This window comes from Gopherus flavomarginatus, chromosome 12 (genome assembly GCF_025201925.1).
Source record: "Gopherus flavomarginatus isolate rGopFla2 chromosome 12, rGopFla2.mat.asm, whole genome shotgun sequence".
Lineage (NCBI taxonomy): Eukaryota > Metazoa > Chordata > Testudines > Testudinidae > Gopherus > Gopherus flavomarginatus.
The window spans coordinates 76708-94489 of NC_066628.1; the positions used below are offsets into that span (position 1 = coordinate 76708).

Consider the following 17782-nt stretch of genomic DNA (forward strand, 5'->3'; position numbering starts at 1 on the left):
CTCTGTCAATCTGTTTCTTCACTTCACCAGGTGAGTACTGTAGTTTTAAGAACACTTGATAGAGATCCTGTTGGTGTTTTGTCTCTGTCTGAGGGGTTGGAGCAAATGCAGTTGTATCTTAGAGCTTGGCTGTAGACAATGGATCGTGTGGTGTGGTCTAGATGAAAGCTGGAGGCATGTAGGTAAGTATAGCAGTCAGTGGGTTTCCGATATAGGGTGGTGTTTATGTGACCATCACTTATTTGCACTGTAGTGTCCAGGAAGTGGATCTCTTGTGTGCAGTGGTCCAGGCTGAGGTTGATGGTGGGGTGGAAATTGTTGAAATCCTGGTGGAATTCCTCAAGGGCCTCCTTTCCATGGATCCAGATGATGAAGATGTCATCAATGTAGATGTAGTAGAGTAGGGGCGTTAGGGGACGAGAGCTGAGGAAGAGTTATTCTAAGTCAGCCATAAAAATGTTGGCATACTGTGCGGTCATGTGGGTACCTATAGCAGTCCCGCTGACTTGAAGTTATGCTCAGAGAGAGGAGGCTTCCCCAGAGTCCTGGCTGGCTTCATATCGAGTAGTTCCAGAGCATCGCCCCGGTGAGGGTGGGACCCCAGTGAACATGATATGCCAGGGTCCCAAATGTCTCTTGATGGGTCTCTCTTAATCCACAACATTTCCCTAATGCTTAACACACAATGCACATCCCTGAATACACACTATGCCCCTAACATGACATAATACCCACTCCAATGCACCTTCCTTAACACACATCCCACCACTCTGAATATGTCCTAACACACCATGCCCCTCATGAACTACAACACACACACCTAATACTCAACACACTCTAACCCCCATCACACAACGCAATATGCTCCCAATGCACTCAAACACACCAACACAAAATATGCTCCTCTAATATCTCCTAACACACACAGCCCAGTGCACCATACTCTACCCCGACACACAATCCTGCCTTGTGTATGCACATCCCTAAAACGTGCCCACACACCAAGCCAGTATTGGACACAGACAGGTCTGTGCACCCAGCAAACTCCTCCACAATAATCCACCCCACCCCATGCACTCACAAATGTGTACACTTACCCTACATGCACACCAGCGCATCCACTCAGAGACCAGCATGTGCATACACACTGCCTGGATACACCAAGAGCCTGGAGCTGCCCTAGAAACACTCCCCTAGGGAGACAGTTCTTCTCCTGACCCACTAATGTGGAGGCTGTTACACAACCACACACTGATTGGTGACATCACACCCCCTCTGCTCACAGGGGTGGGGAAGCTCAGCTGCCCCGCAGGGAGAAGCCAAGATGCACACTCACCTTTGCCCTGCAATAACATTTGCCCCCTTCACACTCACCCTATCATAGAACAGAAACTATCATAGAATACTAGGATTGGAAGAGGACTCAGGAGGCCATCTAGTCCAACTCCCTGCTCAAAGCTGGACCATCCCCAGATCCCTAGGTGGCCCCCTCAACGATTGAACTCATAACCCTGGGTTTAGCAGGCCAACGCTCAAACCACTGAACTATCCCTCCCTCCCTGCATGCACACTCACTCTAAATATACACTTGCTCTTTCTCTGCGCACACACACTCATCCTGCATGCACACTTGCTCCACACACTCCATCTGTGCACTCACTTTTAATGGAAACTTGCACACAATCATTCTCAACCCACACACACTCCCACTAGCTCTGAGTGTGCTTATCCAAGGGGGGGGACACCCTCCACACTTGAACTAATTCTGCATGCACACTCACCCTTGCGCCACACACAGGCCCATTCACCATGTGCACACTTACGCTCTTCCGTGCTTGTCCCTTGCACTGAGATTCTGCAGTCACGCTCCCCCATGGGCACTCCCACTCAACCCGCATGCACTCTTGCCCAAGGCACACTAACCCATGTACCTTCACACCCATCCTAATCACATTCACCCTGCACATACACTCAACCTCCTCCTGTATACATACTCGCTTTGTGCACACTCACCTTGCATGCAAAAGTCCCCTGCACACTGACCCTCAACCTGCACTCACATGTACTTGCTGCCACACTTGCCCTACCCTGGTGTATCCATTAAAGGCAGCTGCCCTCTACTCAGAACAGCAGACAGCTGTGGGGATGGCTTGGCACAGTATCAAGGGCCAGGGTTTGGTGCGGGAGAGGGAACAATACTCACAGAGTACTAGGGAGCAGGGCTGGAGATGGTAGAAGGGCAAGAGGCACTGTGGGGAAGACCAGGCCCATAGATCTGGAGAGCGGACAGGAACCATAGATTTGGATGGTGGGGGTCAGGTGTTCCGGAGGGGCATAGACCTAGATTGGGGCCAGGTGCCACAGATCTCAGTGGGGGCGGGGGGCTCTGGGGAGCAGTGGCCATAGAGCTGGATGGGGCCGGGAACTTGGGGGGGGGGCAGAGACCATAGCGCTGGATGGGGGCAGAGGCCATAGAGATGGATGGGGGCAGGGCACTCGGGGGCGGGGGCAGAGGCCATAGAATTGGATGGGGGCAAGGGGCTTGAGGGCAGGCAGAGGCCATGGAGCTGGATGGGGACTTTGAGGGGTAGGAGGTTTGGAGAGGCAGAGGCCATAGAGCTGGATGGGGGCAGGGGCCATAGAATTGGATGGGGGCAGGGGGCTCGAGGGCAGGCAGAGCCCATACAGCTGGATGGGGACTTTGGGGAGTCGGAGGTTCGGAGGGGCAGAGGCCATAGAGCTGGATGGGGACTTTGGGGGGTAGGAGGTTTGGAGGGGCAGAGGCCATAGAGCTGGATGGAGGCAGGGGGCTTGAGGGCAGGCAGAGGCCATAGCGCTGGATGGGGACTTTGGGGAGTAGGAGGTTTGGGGGGGCGGGGGTCATAGAGTTGGATAGAAGTTTTGTAGGTTTGGGGGCTCGGGGGGGGGGCAGGGGCAGGAGCCATAGAGTTGGATGGGGGCAGGGGCCATACAGCTGGATGGCGAGTTGGGGGAGGGGGCAGGTGCTATAGAGCTGGATGGCGGCTTTGCGGGGGGCCGGTTCCCGGCGGAACATGGCTCCAAACCCCACGTGCCCCCACCCCCGAACACACACACCTCAACCCGGGGGTGGTGGGAGCGAAGTTTAAAGGGGACGCGACAGCTCCCTTTTCTGTCGGCCGCACGCGGCGCCCACCCCCACTGCAGCTGCCGCGCGGCCGCCTTTAAGAGTGGGCAGCGCGCGGGGCCCGTGTGCGAGGCTGGAGCGGCCGCAGCTTCAGCACCAGCATCCGCGGCAGCAGCATCCTTCGGCGGCGGCGGCGGCGGCGAGCGGGGGAGGGGGAGCTCGGCTGCGGGGGCCCGGCGGGGCCCAGCCAGGCAGCGTGGGTGGGAGGCGGCCCCCCCGCAGGCCTGGCCGCTCCTACTGCATCCAGCACCGCCCCGGCTGCTGCTGCCGTCCCCCGACCCCCTCGCACCCCAGTCACCTCAATCCCCTGTTTCCCCGACTCCCTTCTACCCCACTCTTCCTCGCCCCCCGGCACCCCGATCCCCTGTTCCTCCAACCCCCTTGCACTCTTCCTAGTCCTCCTGGCACCCCGACCCCCTGGCACCCCCTGCGCCCCTGTCTCCCGGATCGCCCAGCACCCCTGCTCCCCGGCTCAAGTCCTCGTCCCTGGATCCCCCTGAGGTCCTTGCCCCCTACCCCTTTTTCCCCCTTCTCCTCCTCACTCTGGGGATTCCCCCCACCCCACTTTCTCCTGGGTCGTCTTCTCTCCTCCCAACCTCGCCTCGTCCATGACAAGCGCCCGGGACTAGCGAGCGGCTGAAGGAACCATGTCCTATGTCCCCTTTCGAGGTAAAGGATGGGGTGGGTTCAGCTGGGGTTGAGCGGTGGCACAGCTGGGGCCTGTGGGTTCTGGAGACTGAGGGGGCCTGGGGGAAAAAGCAGGCTCACCTAGGGCAGGTGGGAAGGCACTGAAAGGTTCTTCCAGGGTCTGGGCTTGGGAGTGGGGCAGGGGAGGGCTGTGAGGTTGGAGAGGAGAAAAGGGTTCCGACCAGGAGCAGGGCAGATGGGGGGAGGTAACTGGGGCAAGCAGCGTTAACGAGAGAGTGGGCACCATATCTGGGACAAAGGGCACTGGAACTTGGACAGGAATGGGAGGGGTCATCTGGGACGGGCTGGAGGGTCAGGGTTCTGCTGGAGATTTGGGGTGTCCATCTGGCTGGGAGGAGAATCTGGTTCACCTGGGGCAGGTGGGGGGCACTGGGAGGTGACTGGGGCCTGTGGGGGCAGAAGGGGATGATTGTGTGTATGTGGAGTCCTGGGGGGTACTGGGGGTCTGTGGGGTTTGAGCAATGGGGGAGAATGAGGTTTGCCTGGGAAAGGTAGCAGAGGCATAAAAGGGACTTCTCTGAGGCCTGTGGCTCTGGAGAGCACTGGGTGGGGAGCTTCATGCGGGGCCTGCAGGCTCAGGACTGGGGGGTGGCTCTTTGGGGGGGTCACCTAGGGCCTGTGGGCTCAGGACTGGGTGAGTGGAACATCTGGATGCAGTGTGAGAGATGAGGGGGTCACATGGGGCCTGGGGAAACAGTGAGGGATGCCAGTTCATCTTGAGGTGGCAGGGGGTATGCTTGAGGGGCCATCCAAGAGAGTGAAGGGTTCTCCTGAAGGGGCTGTCCCATGGTTGGTGGGGAGGCAGGACAGGGCACTGGTGGTTGCCCCAGGGCCTGTGGGGCAAGTGGGGAGTCGGAGGCGAGATGGGAGGCACTGGATGGTATCCTGGGGCCTGTGAGGTCTGGGGTTCAGTTGTCTAGGGCAGGAGATGGTGGCATTGGGGTGTGCTCTGGGCTCAGTGAAGTCAGGGGGCTGACAGGGTATGGCGGTGTTGGTGGCAGGAGGTGGGGGAGACTGGATGGTACCCTGGGACCTGTGGGGTCTGGGACTCATGGAGTCTGTGGGGAAGGGCAAAAGGAAGTTGGCTCTGGGGTTGGTGCAGGGGGCTCTGTGGGGTTGGGAGAGGGTGGGCAGTGGGGTGGAACATGAGGGAGACAATGGTTAAGGGGTTAAGGGTTCACAGTGTAGTCATTGGGGGCTTGGAGAGTTCATCTGGGCTGGGGGGTATGAGGGTCAGGCTCAGTTGGAGAGGGGAATGTGTGGGGAGGCTGTCCAGGGACTGTGGGGTCTGAAGAAGCTGTGAGAGGAAATATCTGGGGTTGGAAGTGGAGTGGGGGGTAGCCCAGGGCAGGTATTAAGAAGGTGGTGGGACTCTGAGGGAGGAGTGGGCGGGGGGGTTACCTGGTGAACCTTGGGGTTGATGAATAGTTGGGGGCAGGGGATACATCTGGGAGCAGCTGGGGGTAGGGGGAGACAGAGGAGGTGCTGAGGTTATCTGGAGAGCTTGCTTATTGTTCACCAGGTCAAGGAGTAGTAGAGGGTAGCGGCGGGGGGTGGTCACTGCCTGAGGCCTGTGGGTGGGACCATTGTCCAGGGCTGTGGGGGGAACAAGGGGGTCTGGGGGCAGTAAAGGATAGTGGGTGCACTGTCTAGATCTGTGGGGGCAATAGAGGTAGCTAGGGGATTCGGAGGGCAGGAGAGGGTAGTGGGTGCGCTGCCCCGGCCTGTGGGGGCAGTAGGGGTAGCAAGGGGATAGGGGGTCAGTAGAGGGCCTGGGCAAGGACCCCATTACCTGTGGGGCAGTAGGGGCAGCAAGGGGATCGGGGGCTGTAGAGGGTACACTGCCCAGGTCTGTGGGAGCCATAGGGGTAGCTAAGGGTTCGGGGGTAGTGAGGCTCCTTGCCCAGGCCTGTGGGTGCAGTAGGGGTAGCTAGGGGTTTGGGGAGCAGTAGAGGGTAGTGGGTGCACTTCCCAGGCCTGTGGGGGGAGGGGACCTCTAGTGGCTGTGGGAACAGCATATGATGCCTGTAGCCAGGGTTGGGAAGTGTTGCCTGTGTTGGCTGGTGGGTTCTTAGGGCTGGATCCAGATTGGTCGCTGGGATCCTAGCATCCAGGGAGGGTCCTGGGGGTTGTTCTCTGCAGCTCATCTCCTCCCCCACACTTGTTCCCAGCCCATGGCCTGCTGGAGTGTGCCCTTGCTCATGGTCAGGGCCCACTCTGAGGTATGGGGCATTGGCCCCATTTAGGGGGCTCTGGCCCTTGATGTGAGGCTGGTGCAAATCCTCAGGAGACCTGTGTGACCCACTTTCCAGCTGGCCCAGAAAGCACCAGGGGGATGGGATTTGCATGCCACTTGTGACGTCACATGTATGGTCTGGATATTCCACCAGAACCCCTCCACCCTGACACCTGGCTCTTAAAACTCCTGCTGTCCAGACACCTGGGTCCAAACACCCTCCTCCTGTCCCCATGTCCTTGGGCTCTGGGCCCGAGGGAGTGTCGCATCCTCTGTCTGATCCCCATGGCCCAACACGTCTTCCTATTGTGCCCAAGGTACACATAAGCCTCACCAAGGTGGTGCCCCAGTGTCTGGCCCGCAAGTGCCAGGAGGTGTGAGGGAGGTGAGACCCCGGGCAAGGCTAGGATTAACTCCCCATGGCTAGCATGACTGGGGCTGCAGGAATGGAGTAGGGGACAATCTCCCCTCTGTCAGTGCTGACCCCAGTGCAGTGCCAGGGGGTGCTGTGCTGCAGGGTCAGGTCAGGGAGCACTGGGCTGGGGGAGAGGACATGAGGGGTGTGTGTGTGTGCTGTGCTGAGGGATGAGGACACCCTGGTGGGAGGTGGAGACTCCCATCCCAAGTGCCCCATAATTTATTATGCTAATTTATTGTGGCTCCAAAATAGAAATATTAATGAGGGAATAAACATAGCACCTGCCCCATCATACTTGCTCCCCACAGCACCCTCTGCTGGGAGAGGCTGGATCTGGAGTAGCCAGGAGCTCCCCCCAAGCCAGCGCACTGCCCTACTCCCCACTGTGCCCCCTGCTGGGAGAGGCTGGATCTGGAGTAGCTAGGAGCTCCCCCCCAAGCCAGCGCCCTGCCCTACTCCCCACAGCGCCCCCTGCTGGGAGAGGCTGGATCTGGAGTAGCCAGGAGCTCCCCCCAAGCCAGCGCACTGCCCTACTCCCCACTGTGCCCCCTGCTGGGAGAGGCTGGATCTGGAGTAGCTGAGAGCTCCCCCCAGCCAGCGCACTGCCCCACTCCCCACAGCACCCTCTGCTGGGGGAGGCTGGGGCTGGAGTAGCTGAGAGCTCCCCCTGAGCCAGCACCCTGCCCCACTCTCCACAGCGCCCCCTGCTGGGAGAGGCTGGGGCTGGAGTAGCTGGGGGCTGACCCCTGCTTTGGGGGATGCTGGGATGAAATACCCCCCACCGTCTCTTCCCTGCACTCAATGTGTGGAGGTGGTGGGATGCGGTTGCTAGGTAACCCCATTGGAGGATGCTCCCTCCTCCCCCCTCATCCTGGGCGGGGGGACTGGCATGAATTGAATCCCCAGAGCATGGCAGTGTCGTGAGCTGCAGGTGGTGCTGGGGGAGGGGCACTAGGGGACCCTCTCCATTTAGGGGTAGGGCATCTTCTCCCCAGTTAAGTCGAGGGATGGGGCAGGGGAAGGGCCTGTATCTGTATCTTTGAGGGGAAGGGTGTGTCTCCTTTCTCTCTCTCTGCCAGGCTCCCCCCCTCCCACATGCTCCCTGGGCTGTCACTTCCTAGCACGGATCTCCAGGCACGCTCAGATCTGATGGGACAGTCAGCCCACACTGCGATGCCAGGGCTGGGGGCGGAAAGGGCTGTGCTGGGATTCTGAGGGGATGGAGCAGGAGATGTGGGCCTGGGGGGCCCAGTGCTGAGTGAACCCCCCCCCCATGGAGGAGGATCCAGGAGCTAACAGGGACACCAGCTTTTAGGAGTGGCTAGGTCCTTGGGATACTTGGCTATTCTATGCAAATTATGTGGTGAGCTTATTTGCATTTTTGCAGGCAGGTCAGTTGAAGCAAGGAAGCATTGTGTATTTGCATATAATTTGCATATTATTAATATCCAGCTTTGTGTGGAATGGTATGGGTTCAGCACTCTGTATCTCTCTGCAGCCCGATAGCCCCACACAGCGCGACCATCTTCCAGCTGGTTGGGGGCTGGGGTCATGGGGCAGTTCTAGCTGTGCCCCAGGCAGTCCTGGGTGCTCAACTGAGCCTGCCATGAGGGCAAAACAGGGCTGAGCCTGCTATGGCAGCCAGAGCCAAGCCCCACCAAGCACTAAGGAGTGGGGCCCTGCTGCCCAGGGGTGGCTTCAAGCTGGTGACTAAGAGAAGAATGGCTTGGTCTGGCCCTGCCCTGTGGCTGGGCATCTAATCCTCTCCCCGCTAGGGCCTGGGAAGAGCAGGCTCTCAGGAAATTGAGGTCTGAACTCTAACGTAGGGTTGGGTTCCTCTGCCCTCTGGACACCCCCTAGCCCCACTCCCAGCCCTTAGCCTGTTGCCAGTGAGTGCCCAACAGTGCACCTTAATCAAAACATGAGCAATCCCAGGCACACAAAGGTAGGAATTGGAGTGTGAGCACACCTGGGTGCTCCCGCACTACGGGGTCAGTGCGAGGATAGTAGTTATTGCAACCTCCTCATGCTGACTTGGGCAGGATCTTGATTGTCTCCCACCCACCATCCCTCCTCCTGCACCCATTTGTTCCCAACCCTCCCTGGACCCAGACCTCTGTCCCTGCACAAGCTTCTTTCCCTCCATTCTTCCCCATGCCTACTTCTCTGCCTCCACACGTCAAGCCATCTGTCCATCCCTACACTTACCCTTCCATCCATCCCCACATGCTCGTTCCTCCAGCCTCCTATCTGCCTTGGTAAAAGGAGTTTTCAGATTGCAAAGTCCACTACTGGGAGTGGGGGGACTTCCAGGATTCATGTATCCCATGCAGCCTTCTCTTGGTCCCCCTGTGCAAATGTGTTATGAGTTTGACATGGTCTGGAATGATGTCTTTGCACACTATTCCCCCTTCCTTTCCCATCCCACCCTGCATGAGCTGCCAACAGGATCTGAACCTTCTAGCTATGGATCACAGACCTCTCCCAAGGTGCTAAAGGATTAATTGGAAGCTATGTGACTAGCTGCAGAGGAGGATGCAGCAACTGCTTTGCCCGAAGTTTGCACAGCGATTAACAAGATAGCAGCAGAAAGTTGGGAGCCAGGACTCATGGGTCCTCTCCCCAGCTGCATGGGGGCGGAGGAGGGCATGGGTTCTGCTGCTTATAGCAGTAGGGGTTGGGAGGCAGGACTCCTGGGTTCTAGCCAGGGATAAAGTCAGTGGTATGTGGGGAGGAGTCAGGACTTGTGGTGTCCCTTCCCACAGACTATGTGCTGTTCTTAGGGGAAGCCCCCCTGCCCCGTGTGATCCTGGAGAGTTTCTTAGCAAGTGTGGGGACTCCTGTGTGTGTATGGGGAGGGAAAGGGCTCCAGAAAGGTGTTATGTCCAACTATGTCCACTGGGTGGCAGCACTATGCTGCAAAAGCCCTTTGCTCCTCTCCCTGCAAACACCACCCCACCTGTGAGTGGTTTTGGGCAGGCCATGATTCCAGACCCCGCCCCCTCAGTCTGTGCTGGGGAGGGGGTCGCCCCCTGCGGAGGGGCAGGAGAGTTATATGCTGCCTGTGGTGCTAGATTCCCCTGGCTCTGTTTGCTTCCCCTGGGGCTTGGGAAGGGTCTTCTGCTTCCCCCCAGTGTGAGCTGCCCCCCTGCTTTGAGTTATGGGGCTTCCCATGCAGCTGCTGCTTGCTACCATAAAGACACTCGGCACCCCAAAGCCTCAGCCAGGACTGGCACCTGCACCCTTGTGTGCCTGGTGCCATATAGGGGGGAGGGATAGCTCAGTGGTTTGACCATTGGCCTGCTACACCCAGGGTTGTGAATTCAATCCTTGAGGGGGCTGTCTAGGGCAAAATCAGTACTTGGTCCTGCTAGTGAAGGCAGGGGGCTGGACTCAATGACCTTTCAGGGTCCCTTCCAGTTCTGTGAGATAGGTACATCTCCATATATTATGGATGTATCACCCAGACAGTCTATGGCCTGACCTGTGTTTCCAGCTTTGCTGGCCTGGCTCTGTGCACTGGGGAGGAGGATGTTTGGCTGACATTGGTATGCTGGCAAAAGCCCTGGTGTAGGCCTGGTTCTCCCAGGGTAAAGTACTTTACACTAGTGTAGTACATCAAACCCCCAAATGTATAAAGCTAGGTATATTAAGTCAATGGGATGACTTGGGGGGCCCTGGCATGTGGGTTCTGAACCCCTGGCATTGGCAATATTAAGACCCAGTCTCCACATGAGCTCCCAGAATGAGCCCATGGCATGATCCTTGCCTTTCTAAACAAGGAGGTGACCTTACCTCTGCGGACAGCACTAAAGAGACGGATGATGAGCACTGCAGCCAGTTCTAGTGCCTGCATGCTTTAAAAGGATGTGGAAGAATGGGAGAGGCCACGGAACCAACCTGTAAGGCTGGAGACCATGGGCGGCTAACCAGGCATTATCTCTTCAGCTCATCAAAGGAAGATGACTGAGAGGTGACTTGATTGCGGGGTGTAAGGGCCGTCACGTGGCAGAAATACCTGGACTCTTTAACCTCGCAGAGAAAGGGAGAAGAACTACCACTGGCTGGAAGTTGAAGCCTGATACATTCCAGTTGGAACTAAGGCTCAGTTTGTTTAACAGGGGGATTAAGGCAAGGGAGGGGATGGGCTCGCTGTCTCCGAAGGCATCCAATCCTCTCTGGGAGATGCTGTAGCCAGATTCAGGTTCTTGGGGTCAGTACAGGGGTGCTAGGGTGTCATTCTCTGGCTGTGCTTGACAGGAGGTCAAACTACGTGACTGTCTGGTCCGTTCTGGACTCACTGCCTTTGAATCAGTCTGTGGCCAGTGATCCAGCCCATGGCAAGAGTTGAGTGGGAGGGTTAGCCTGGGATGAATTTTCTGTGCCAGGGGCTGGGGGAGGCGTAATCTGGCTTGGGGACAGGGCCAACTGCAGGGGTTTTGCTGCCCCCGCCCCCCCGCAAAAAAGCCACAATTGTGATCTGCGGCAATTCAGCGGGAGGTCCTTCGCTCCGAACAGGAGCCAGGGACCCTCTGCCAAATTGCCGTCAAATAGCTGGATGTGCCACCCCTCTCTGGAGTGGCCACCCCAAGCACCTGCTTGCTAAATTGGTGCCTGGAGCCGGCCCTGCTTGGGGATGATCTATGGTTTCTCCTTTCTGGAGAAGGATATATCAAAGTTCTAAGTCCAGGGTTCTCAAACGGGGGGTCTGGACCCCTCAGTGGGTCACGAGGCTATTACATGGGGGGGGGGTCCTGAGCTGCCAGCCTCCACCCCAAACCCCACTTTGCCTCCAGCATTTATAGTAGTGTTAAATATGTAAAAAGGTGTTTTTAATGTATTAAGGGGGTCGCCCTGTGAAAGGGGTCACCAGTACAAAAGTTTGAGAACCACTGTTTTAGGTGCTGTTCTGGGGTCTTCAGCATCTTCCTGTGCGGATTATTGGTTCCATGGGCAGAGTTATTGAAACAGGAGGGGGGTGTCAAAACCCTACTGCTTCAGAGCGTGAGCTGATCCCAATGACTGGGGACTGGGAGAGAACATCTCCTATCATGAGGTTATCCCAGGACGGTCCTCCCTGCGGCTATGGCCCAGCTGCAATGGGACTGGGGGTGGCTAGACTTGGGCTAATGGGAGAAATCGGGACATTAGGCTGGGAGCGAAGAGGTGGAGAAGACAGGGTTAGACAGAGCTCTGAGGTCTGGTCCTGCTGGGCTGGGCTGGAAGTTGGGTACGGGAGGGCAGCGGAGCCCAGCCATGAGTGCAACTGTGACCTGGTCATTCCTCACCTTGGCCCAGTGGGTCAGTTCCATCCCTGAAGCCCCACAGTGTGGTTGGGGAGCATGGTAACGAGAGAGAGAGAGATGAGGGGGATGGATGGAAGGATGTGTATAGGGGGGTGGATGGAAGTGTGCCCATGGGTGAGGAGGGCAGGAGTGGTGTGGGATGGGTGTGCTTGGGATGAGATGGATGGAGAAGTGCATGCAATGAGGGAGGGGTGTGTGGGAGGAGGGAAGGAGGGTTCTGTCTGCCCAGGAAGACACCGCTCCCTACTGCATCATCTCTAACCCCCTCTTCCCCCTTCCCTAGATGTGCGAGGAGCCCCCATGCACCGCATGCCCTACATGCACTCTCCCTACGAACGCCCAGCCTGGAATCCACGATTCTGCATCATCTCTGGAAACCAGCTGCTTATGCTGGACGAGGACGAGGTGAGACAGCAGGGATGGGACAGGACATACAGCTGAGGGGGAGCATGGGGCTTGCGGGGACCCCAGAGGGACCCTCCCCACCCAGAGCAGAGATCCCTTCCCTCCTGGATCAGCCCCTCCCCGTCTTTCAAGCACAGAGCGACCCCCCCCCCCCCGCCGCTTTTCCCCTCACTCAGAGCTCTCACTTCCCTCCTGGTCCCAGATTTGCCCCAGCTGAGAGGTCTCCCTAGAATATGATGTAGTGTCCCCTGCCCCTGAGCTTGGGGCAGGGCTTCTTCTGAGCCCATCTTGGGGGGAGGCTGCAGTCCTGGTGCTGGGGTGCTATGCAGCCTGCTCCCTCTTGGTCCCCTGGGGTAATGCTGTACCATCCCCCGGCTGGGTCCCCCCCGTGCAGGATAAAGCCACACCTGTGACAGCCTCAGGGGTTGAGGATTGTTGCTCTGTGCACTCCTGCCCTGACACAGGCAGCTGGGGGGCAATGGGGGAAGCAGGGACCCAGGGGCTGGGGTGTTGGAAATTAAAGAGGGGATGCCCCCATGCAGCACTAACCCCCATCTCTCCCCTCCCTCATCTCCAGATCCACCCGTTGCTGATGAGGGAACGGCGAAGCGAACCCTGCCGGACCAAGCTGCTGCGCCGCACGGTCAGCGTCCCTGTGGAGGGGCGGCCTGAGCACGGTACAGCAGGGGAACAGGGACTGGAGGTTGGGGGCGCTGCACTGTGTGGGGCACAGGGTGGAGAAGTGGGGGATTCTCAGCATGGGGTGGAGAAGTGGGGCTTGCGGCACTGCAAGAAGTGAAGAAGTCGGGGTCATGGCGTGGGGTGAGTGGGGACTGGGACAGGCTACAGTAGGGCATGGCCAGCCAGCACCCTACAGGGATGAACTCACTTGATCCTGCAGGGACACGTGCCCCATGGCACCCAATTCCAAGTAGCTCCCACAGATGTGCATGGTCCACAGTGACTACTCCTCACACCCCTGGCACCCATTCCCCATGCAAATGCAGAAATAAATGTCCGATCACAACCAATTCCCCGGACACATATTCCAGAAATAGATCCCGCATATACTTGCCTCATGATCCAACTAGATCTCGCCACCAACCTGCTCTGTGGTGCCTGAGTCCCAGTAAATCCCACAGAGACACGTACCCCCGAGTGCCTGCTCGCAATAGATTCTACAGCAAATATCACCTAGATTCCACAAAAACGTTCACCTTGCAGTGCCCAGTTCCCAAGTGACCCCCTCTGCCCCGGTGCCCGATCCTCTGAGATCTTACAGAGGTACACATGCCTTGCAGTCTCCTGTCCCCACAAGATCCAACAGACACTTCCCTCATGAGCCCCACTAGATCCCACAGCCAGCGTGCTCTGTGGCATGTGATCCCAAAGACACTCTCCCCTCTGCATCTGGTGCCCATGAGATTCCACAGAGACATGCCCTGTGCCACTTAATGACCCCAAGATCACACAGACACATGGCCCTACTTGATCCCACCGTGATGTGCTCTGACACTGAACCCAACAGATCCCATAAGGGTTAGCGTTAAATTCTCTGTAGATCCTAACGTGAAGCAGGCCCACAGTGCCTGAATCCCAGTAGCTCCTATTGTGAAACATGAGCCATAGCACCTGACCCCCAGGGAATCTCAGTGAAACATACCTCCATGGTCCTCAGGCCTAGAAAATCCTGCGATTAAACCAATCTGGGGGGGGGGGGGGAATTCACTAGAAGATCTACCAGCAGACCCTTGGTAGATCCAGTAATTCAAACACTCCACAGCAGCTGATCCAAGCAGATCCTGTAGTGAGACACTCCTGGCTTCTGGGAGGGGCATGAGGTCAGGTGCACTGGGTCCCTCTTTACACAGTAAGGGCAGGGGCAAGTTGAATATGCAGCATCTCTTGGTCCCCACTGGGTGGAGCTCCTGCTCTCAGAACAAGACAGCTTTGAGATAGGAAAGTTGGTGGGGGATGGATGGGAGGTTAGGTCTATCCCCTCTGTACTCCCTTTAACCCAGTGCCATCTGGGTGAACCCACCCCTCCCTTGCCCCTAGGTTATGTTCCACTGGGCCTTTTTGCATCCCCCAGAAAAACTGTCCCTGCATTTCCCACGCTGCAGGCTGTGAGTACCCATCCTAAACTCCCTGCCTGGAGTGGGAGATAGGGTTCGTATGAGGGTATTGGGAGGAGGTGGTGACTGGTGTGGGATGGAGTGGGGGGGTCTCTGTATGAGGGAAGGGGTGTTGGCCAGGTTGTGGGGGATGGGGGACTCATGGCATGCAGGGATATAAGAGGGTGAGGTTGGCTGGTGTGGGGTGGGTTGGGATGTCTCTGTATGGGGAGGGAGGAAATGAGAGGTGTCTGTGTGGGGAGGATTATGGAGGGGGCTGCTGGCTGGCATGGGGGGATTGGGGTCTCCACTCCCAGTTTCTGCAGCCTGCTACATTCCAGTGGGTATCCCCCCAGAAATGCTGTCTGGTGCCATGCCAAGGAGGCAAGAAGAACCATCCCATAATAAGCCACTCAACTGAGTTGCAGCCATGCATGGGTGCTTGGCTACAGTTGCTAGGGGAACCCCTCTGGCAGAAATCCTGGCCTGCAGCGCTGTGAGATTCCCTGCCCCCAGGTGGCGCAGGCAGGCACCCAGCTGCCCGGTTCACTCCCAGAACCAAGGCTGGCTCCAGGCACCAGCCCAGCAAGCGGATGCTTGGGGCAGCCAATGGAGAGGGGCAGCACGTCTGGCTCTTCGGCAGCAGGTCCCTCGCTCCCACTCAGAGCGAAGGACCAGCCGCTGAAGACTGAAGCGGTGGCGGTAGAGCTGACTGCGATTGCGGCTTTTTTTTTTTTTTTTTTTTTTTTTTTTTTTTTGCTGGTTGGGGTGGCAAAAACCCTGGAGCTGACCCTGGATAGAACCCAGCAGTCCTGGCTCCCAGCCCCCCTGCGCTAATCCCTTCCTGGAGCTGGAGATAGAACTCAGGAGTCCTGGCTCCCAGTTCTAACCTCACTAGATTCCACAGCCCTTCAGAGCAGTGTGAGGGAGGAGGGAATGTGGAGGAGTCAGGCTGGTGTCCTGTGTCTGCCCCCCGTCTCCTCAGCTCCCCCCTCCCCTCCCCAGGCTCGCCCCCCCCAGAGCCCCATATACACTAACATACCCCCTCCCCCTTCCTCTCAGCATTTAAAAAAAGACATTTGTCTCCCTGAGAAGTTGGCTTAAAAGGTTTCCATGGAAACCCCAAGGAGAGATGAAGAGAGGTGACGCAGCCTCGCTGCTGTGGGGATGAAACAGCCCGGCACCCATCCTGTGTCTTGCAGCCTGGCGCCCCCCGGTGAGCCTCCCACCTGGCGCTGCGCAGCCTGGCGCTCTCAGCTGAGCCCCTCCTGGTGCCTCACAGCCCGGTGCCCCCAGTGCCCCACACCCCCAGTGCCCCCTGCTGAGCCCCCCAGTGCCCCACAGCACAGCACCACCTATTGCACTCACTCACTCTCTGCAGCCTAGCACCCCCTCAATGCCCCACACCCAGCACCCCCTGCTGAGCCCCTCAACACCACGCAGCCTGGCACCTGCTACACTCTCACTCTCTGCACCCCGGTACCCCCTGCTGAACTCTCCCAGTGCTCCCTGATGACACCATCCCCCTCCCGGTGTCCCACAGCCTGGTACCCCCTGCTGAGCCCTCAGGTGCCACGCAGCACAGCGCCCCCTATTACACCCTCCCCCCCGCAGCACTGCACTGGGATCAGCACTAACTGCCAGGGGAGAGCTCCCCCTGCTGAGCCCCCTGTGCCATGCAGCACAGCGCCCCCTACTGACTCCTCTGCCCCCCAGAGTACAGTGCTCCTGCCACACTCTGCCCCCCACGCCGCACACAGGGCCCCTAGTGCCACGGTAGGATCAGCACTGACTGCCAGTGGAAAGTGCCCCATCCCCCAGTTCCTTGCAGCACTGAGGGGATCTCTCCCATCCAGCTTGTAACCCTGCTGATCAGGGAACACTCCAGAGCTCCAGGGCTGAGGAGCCATCTGTGGCTGGCTTGGCCCAGCTCTTTCCTTTGGGGTCGCTCATCTCTGCCAATCTCCCCTCTATTCTCAAGGCTATTTTCCCCTCTACTCCATTCCCTCAGTCAGCATGTCCCTGCAGGCCTGTCCTCCCTCCAGCATCCCCAGGCCCTGCTGCAGATGCCTGGGTCTCCTGCACACACCAGGGAGGAGTATTGCTTGGAGCAGCCATGGAGCTGGGGATTGGTGGGTGAGAGGTAGGGGAGAAGTTAGGGTGAGGGCACAGGGTCAGGGATTTGGGTTCAGATGGAGGGGATAGGGTTAGGGGTGAGTCATTGGCTATGGTAGGTATTACAGATGAGAGGTGAGGAGTTAGGGTTAAAGGTTCAGGTGGGTAGGGGTAGGTGTTACGGGATAAGAGTTGGGTTTAAGGTTTAAAAGCAGGGAGTTAATCTAGGGGTGAGGGTTCTGGACTACGGTAAGTAGTTGGGGAATGTGGGTTATCTGTACAGGTCTAGGCATTAGGGGTACAGATATGGGTAAGTTTGGGGGAAGGGTAAAGTTTAGGGCCCACTAGAGGTTTGGATCATGCTGTAACATCTCCTGAGTGGTTGCTAGTTAACTCAAGCAGATGACCGTGATGGTGAATCCTGGTGCAGACGCTGAACACGTGTAACCTCCACCTCATAGGGACTGTGACCAGGGGCAAATGTTCCTCTCCTGGAAGATCTTTGTGGAGTGTTCGCACTAAGGCCATGTCTGTGCGGGTGAGGATGGGTGGGTGTTACCTCAGCTAACTTAGAAGCAGACAGTTGTAGCCTAGTTCTGGGAGAGTGTACACCAGCCAGTCCTAAGAGTGTGTTTGCACAACAAAAAAGGTGTGTTCTTAACTCCAATTAGCTACACTGGGATAAAATAGCAGTGAAGACTTGGCACCTTGGCTTTTAACATGGGTTCTCAGCGCGAGTTCAACCATGTCTCTCTGGCAGCTTTAACTGGAGCTCCTACACTACCTTAAAACCTGAGCTGCCACATCCCCTGTTGTTCTAACCTGGGTTAGCGAATTTCAGAACACAGCTTTTTCCAGTATCCCTGTTCCTGGTTTTGCAGTATCCCTCTGCTTGCTAACACAAACTGAAACTGCACTTCTCCTGTGTGCCCTAGGATTTGTAAAAGCTACCCCTCTGATACTTGCCCTAGGATTGTCACCTATGTGGAGAAACCCCCTTGTCCCTAGTTTGATATGTGTTTAGAGGCAGAGGCTTTTCCAAGATGTTGATTGTTAGCCAACACCTGCTCACATCCTCCCTCCTAGCCTGAGCTAGGTAGATGTCGAGCTAACTTGAGTTAACAGTGCAGTTTTTCCAAGTGAAGATGCACCCAGGGCATGAGGATATAGGGCTGACCATGCCTCGCTCCAGCCAGCTAAAAAGTACCTGGGCCTTGTCCCCACTAGGATCATACAGTGAGAAAGCTTGATGTAAAACCACACCTTGTGTGTAGTGAAGACATGGCCTAAATGGAGTGGATTTTACACTGGGTT

The 17782-nt window shown here is 57.4% G+C and overlaps 1 protein-coding gene across 8 annotated transcripts in view; it reads left to right on the plus strand.

The window, feature by feature from the left end:
* Window positions 1-3391: 3391 nt before the first annotated feature.
* Window positions 3392-17782, plus strand: part of SYNGAP1 (synaptic Ras GTPase activating protein 1) — a 48922-nt gene continuing 34531 nt past the window's right edge. For 4 of the 8 annotated variants that reach the window (XR_007768715.1, XM_050919128.1, XM_050919129.1 and 1 more), the window contains exons 1-3: window positions 3393-3835; window positions 12118-12239; window positions 12817-12916. Coding sequence is in view for 5 of the 8 variants with exons in the window: in XM_050919128.1 (XP_050775085.1) it covers window positions 3814-3835; window positions 12118-12239; window positions 12817-12916 (244 nt within the window). In the remaining 3 variants the exon portion in view is untranslated. Of the gene's footprint in view, window positions 3836-12117; window positions 12240-12816; window positions 12917-14330; window positions 14366-17782 lie in introns of those variants that run through there. The other 4 variants (XR_007768714.1, XM_050919127.1, XM_050919126.1 and 1 more) reach the window with 2 other exon arrangements.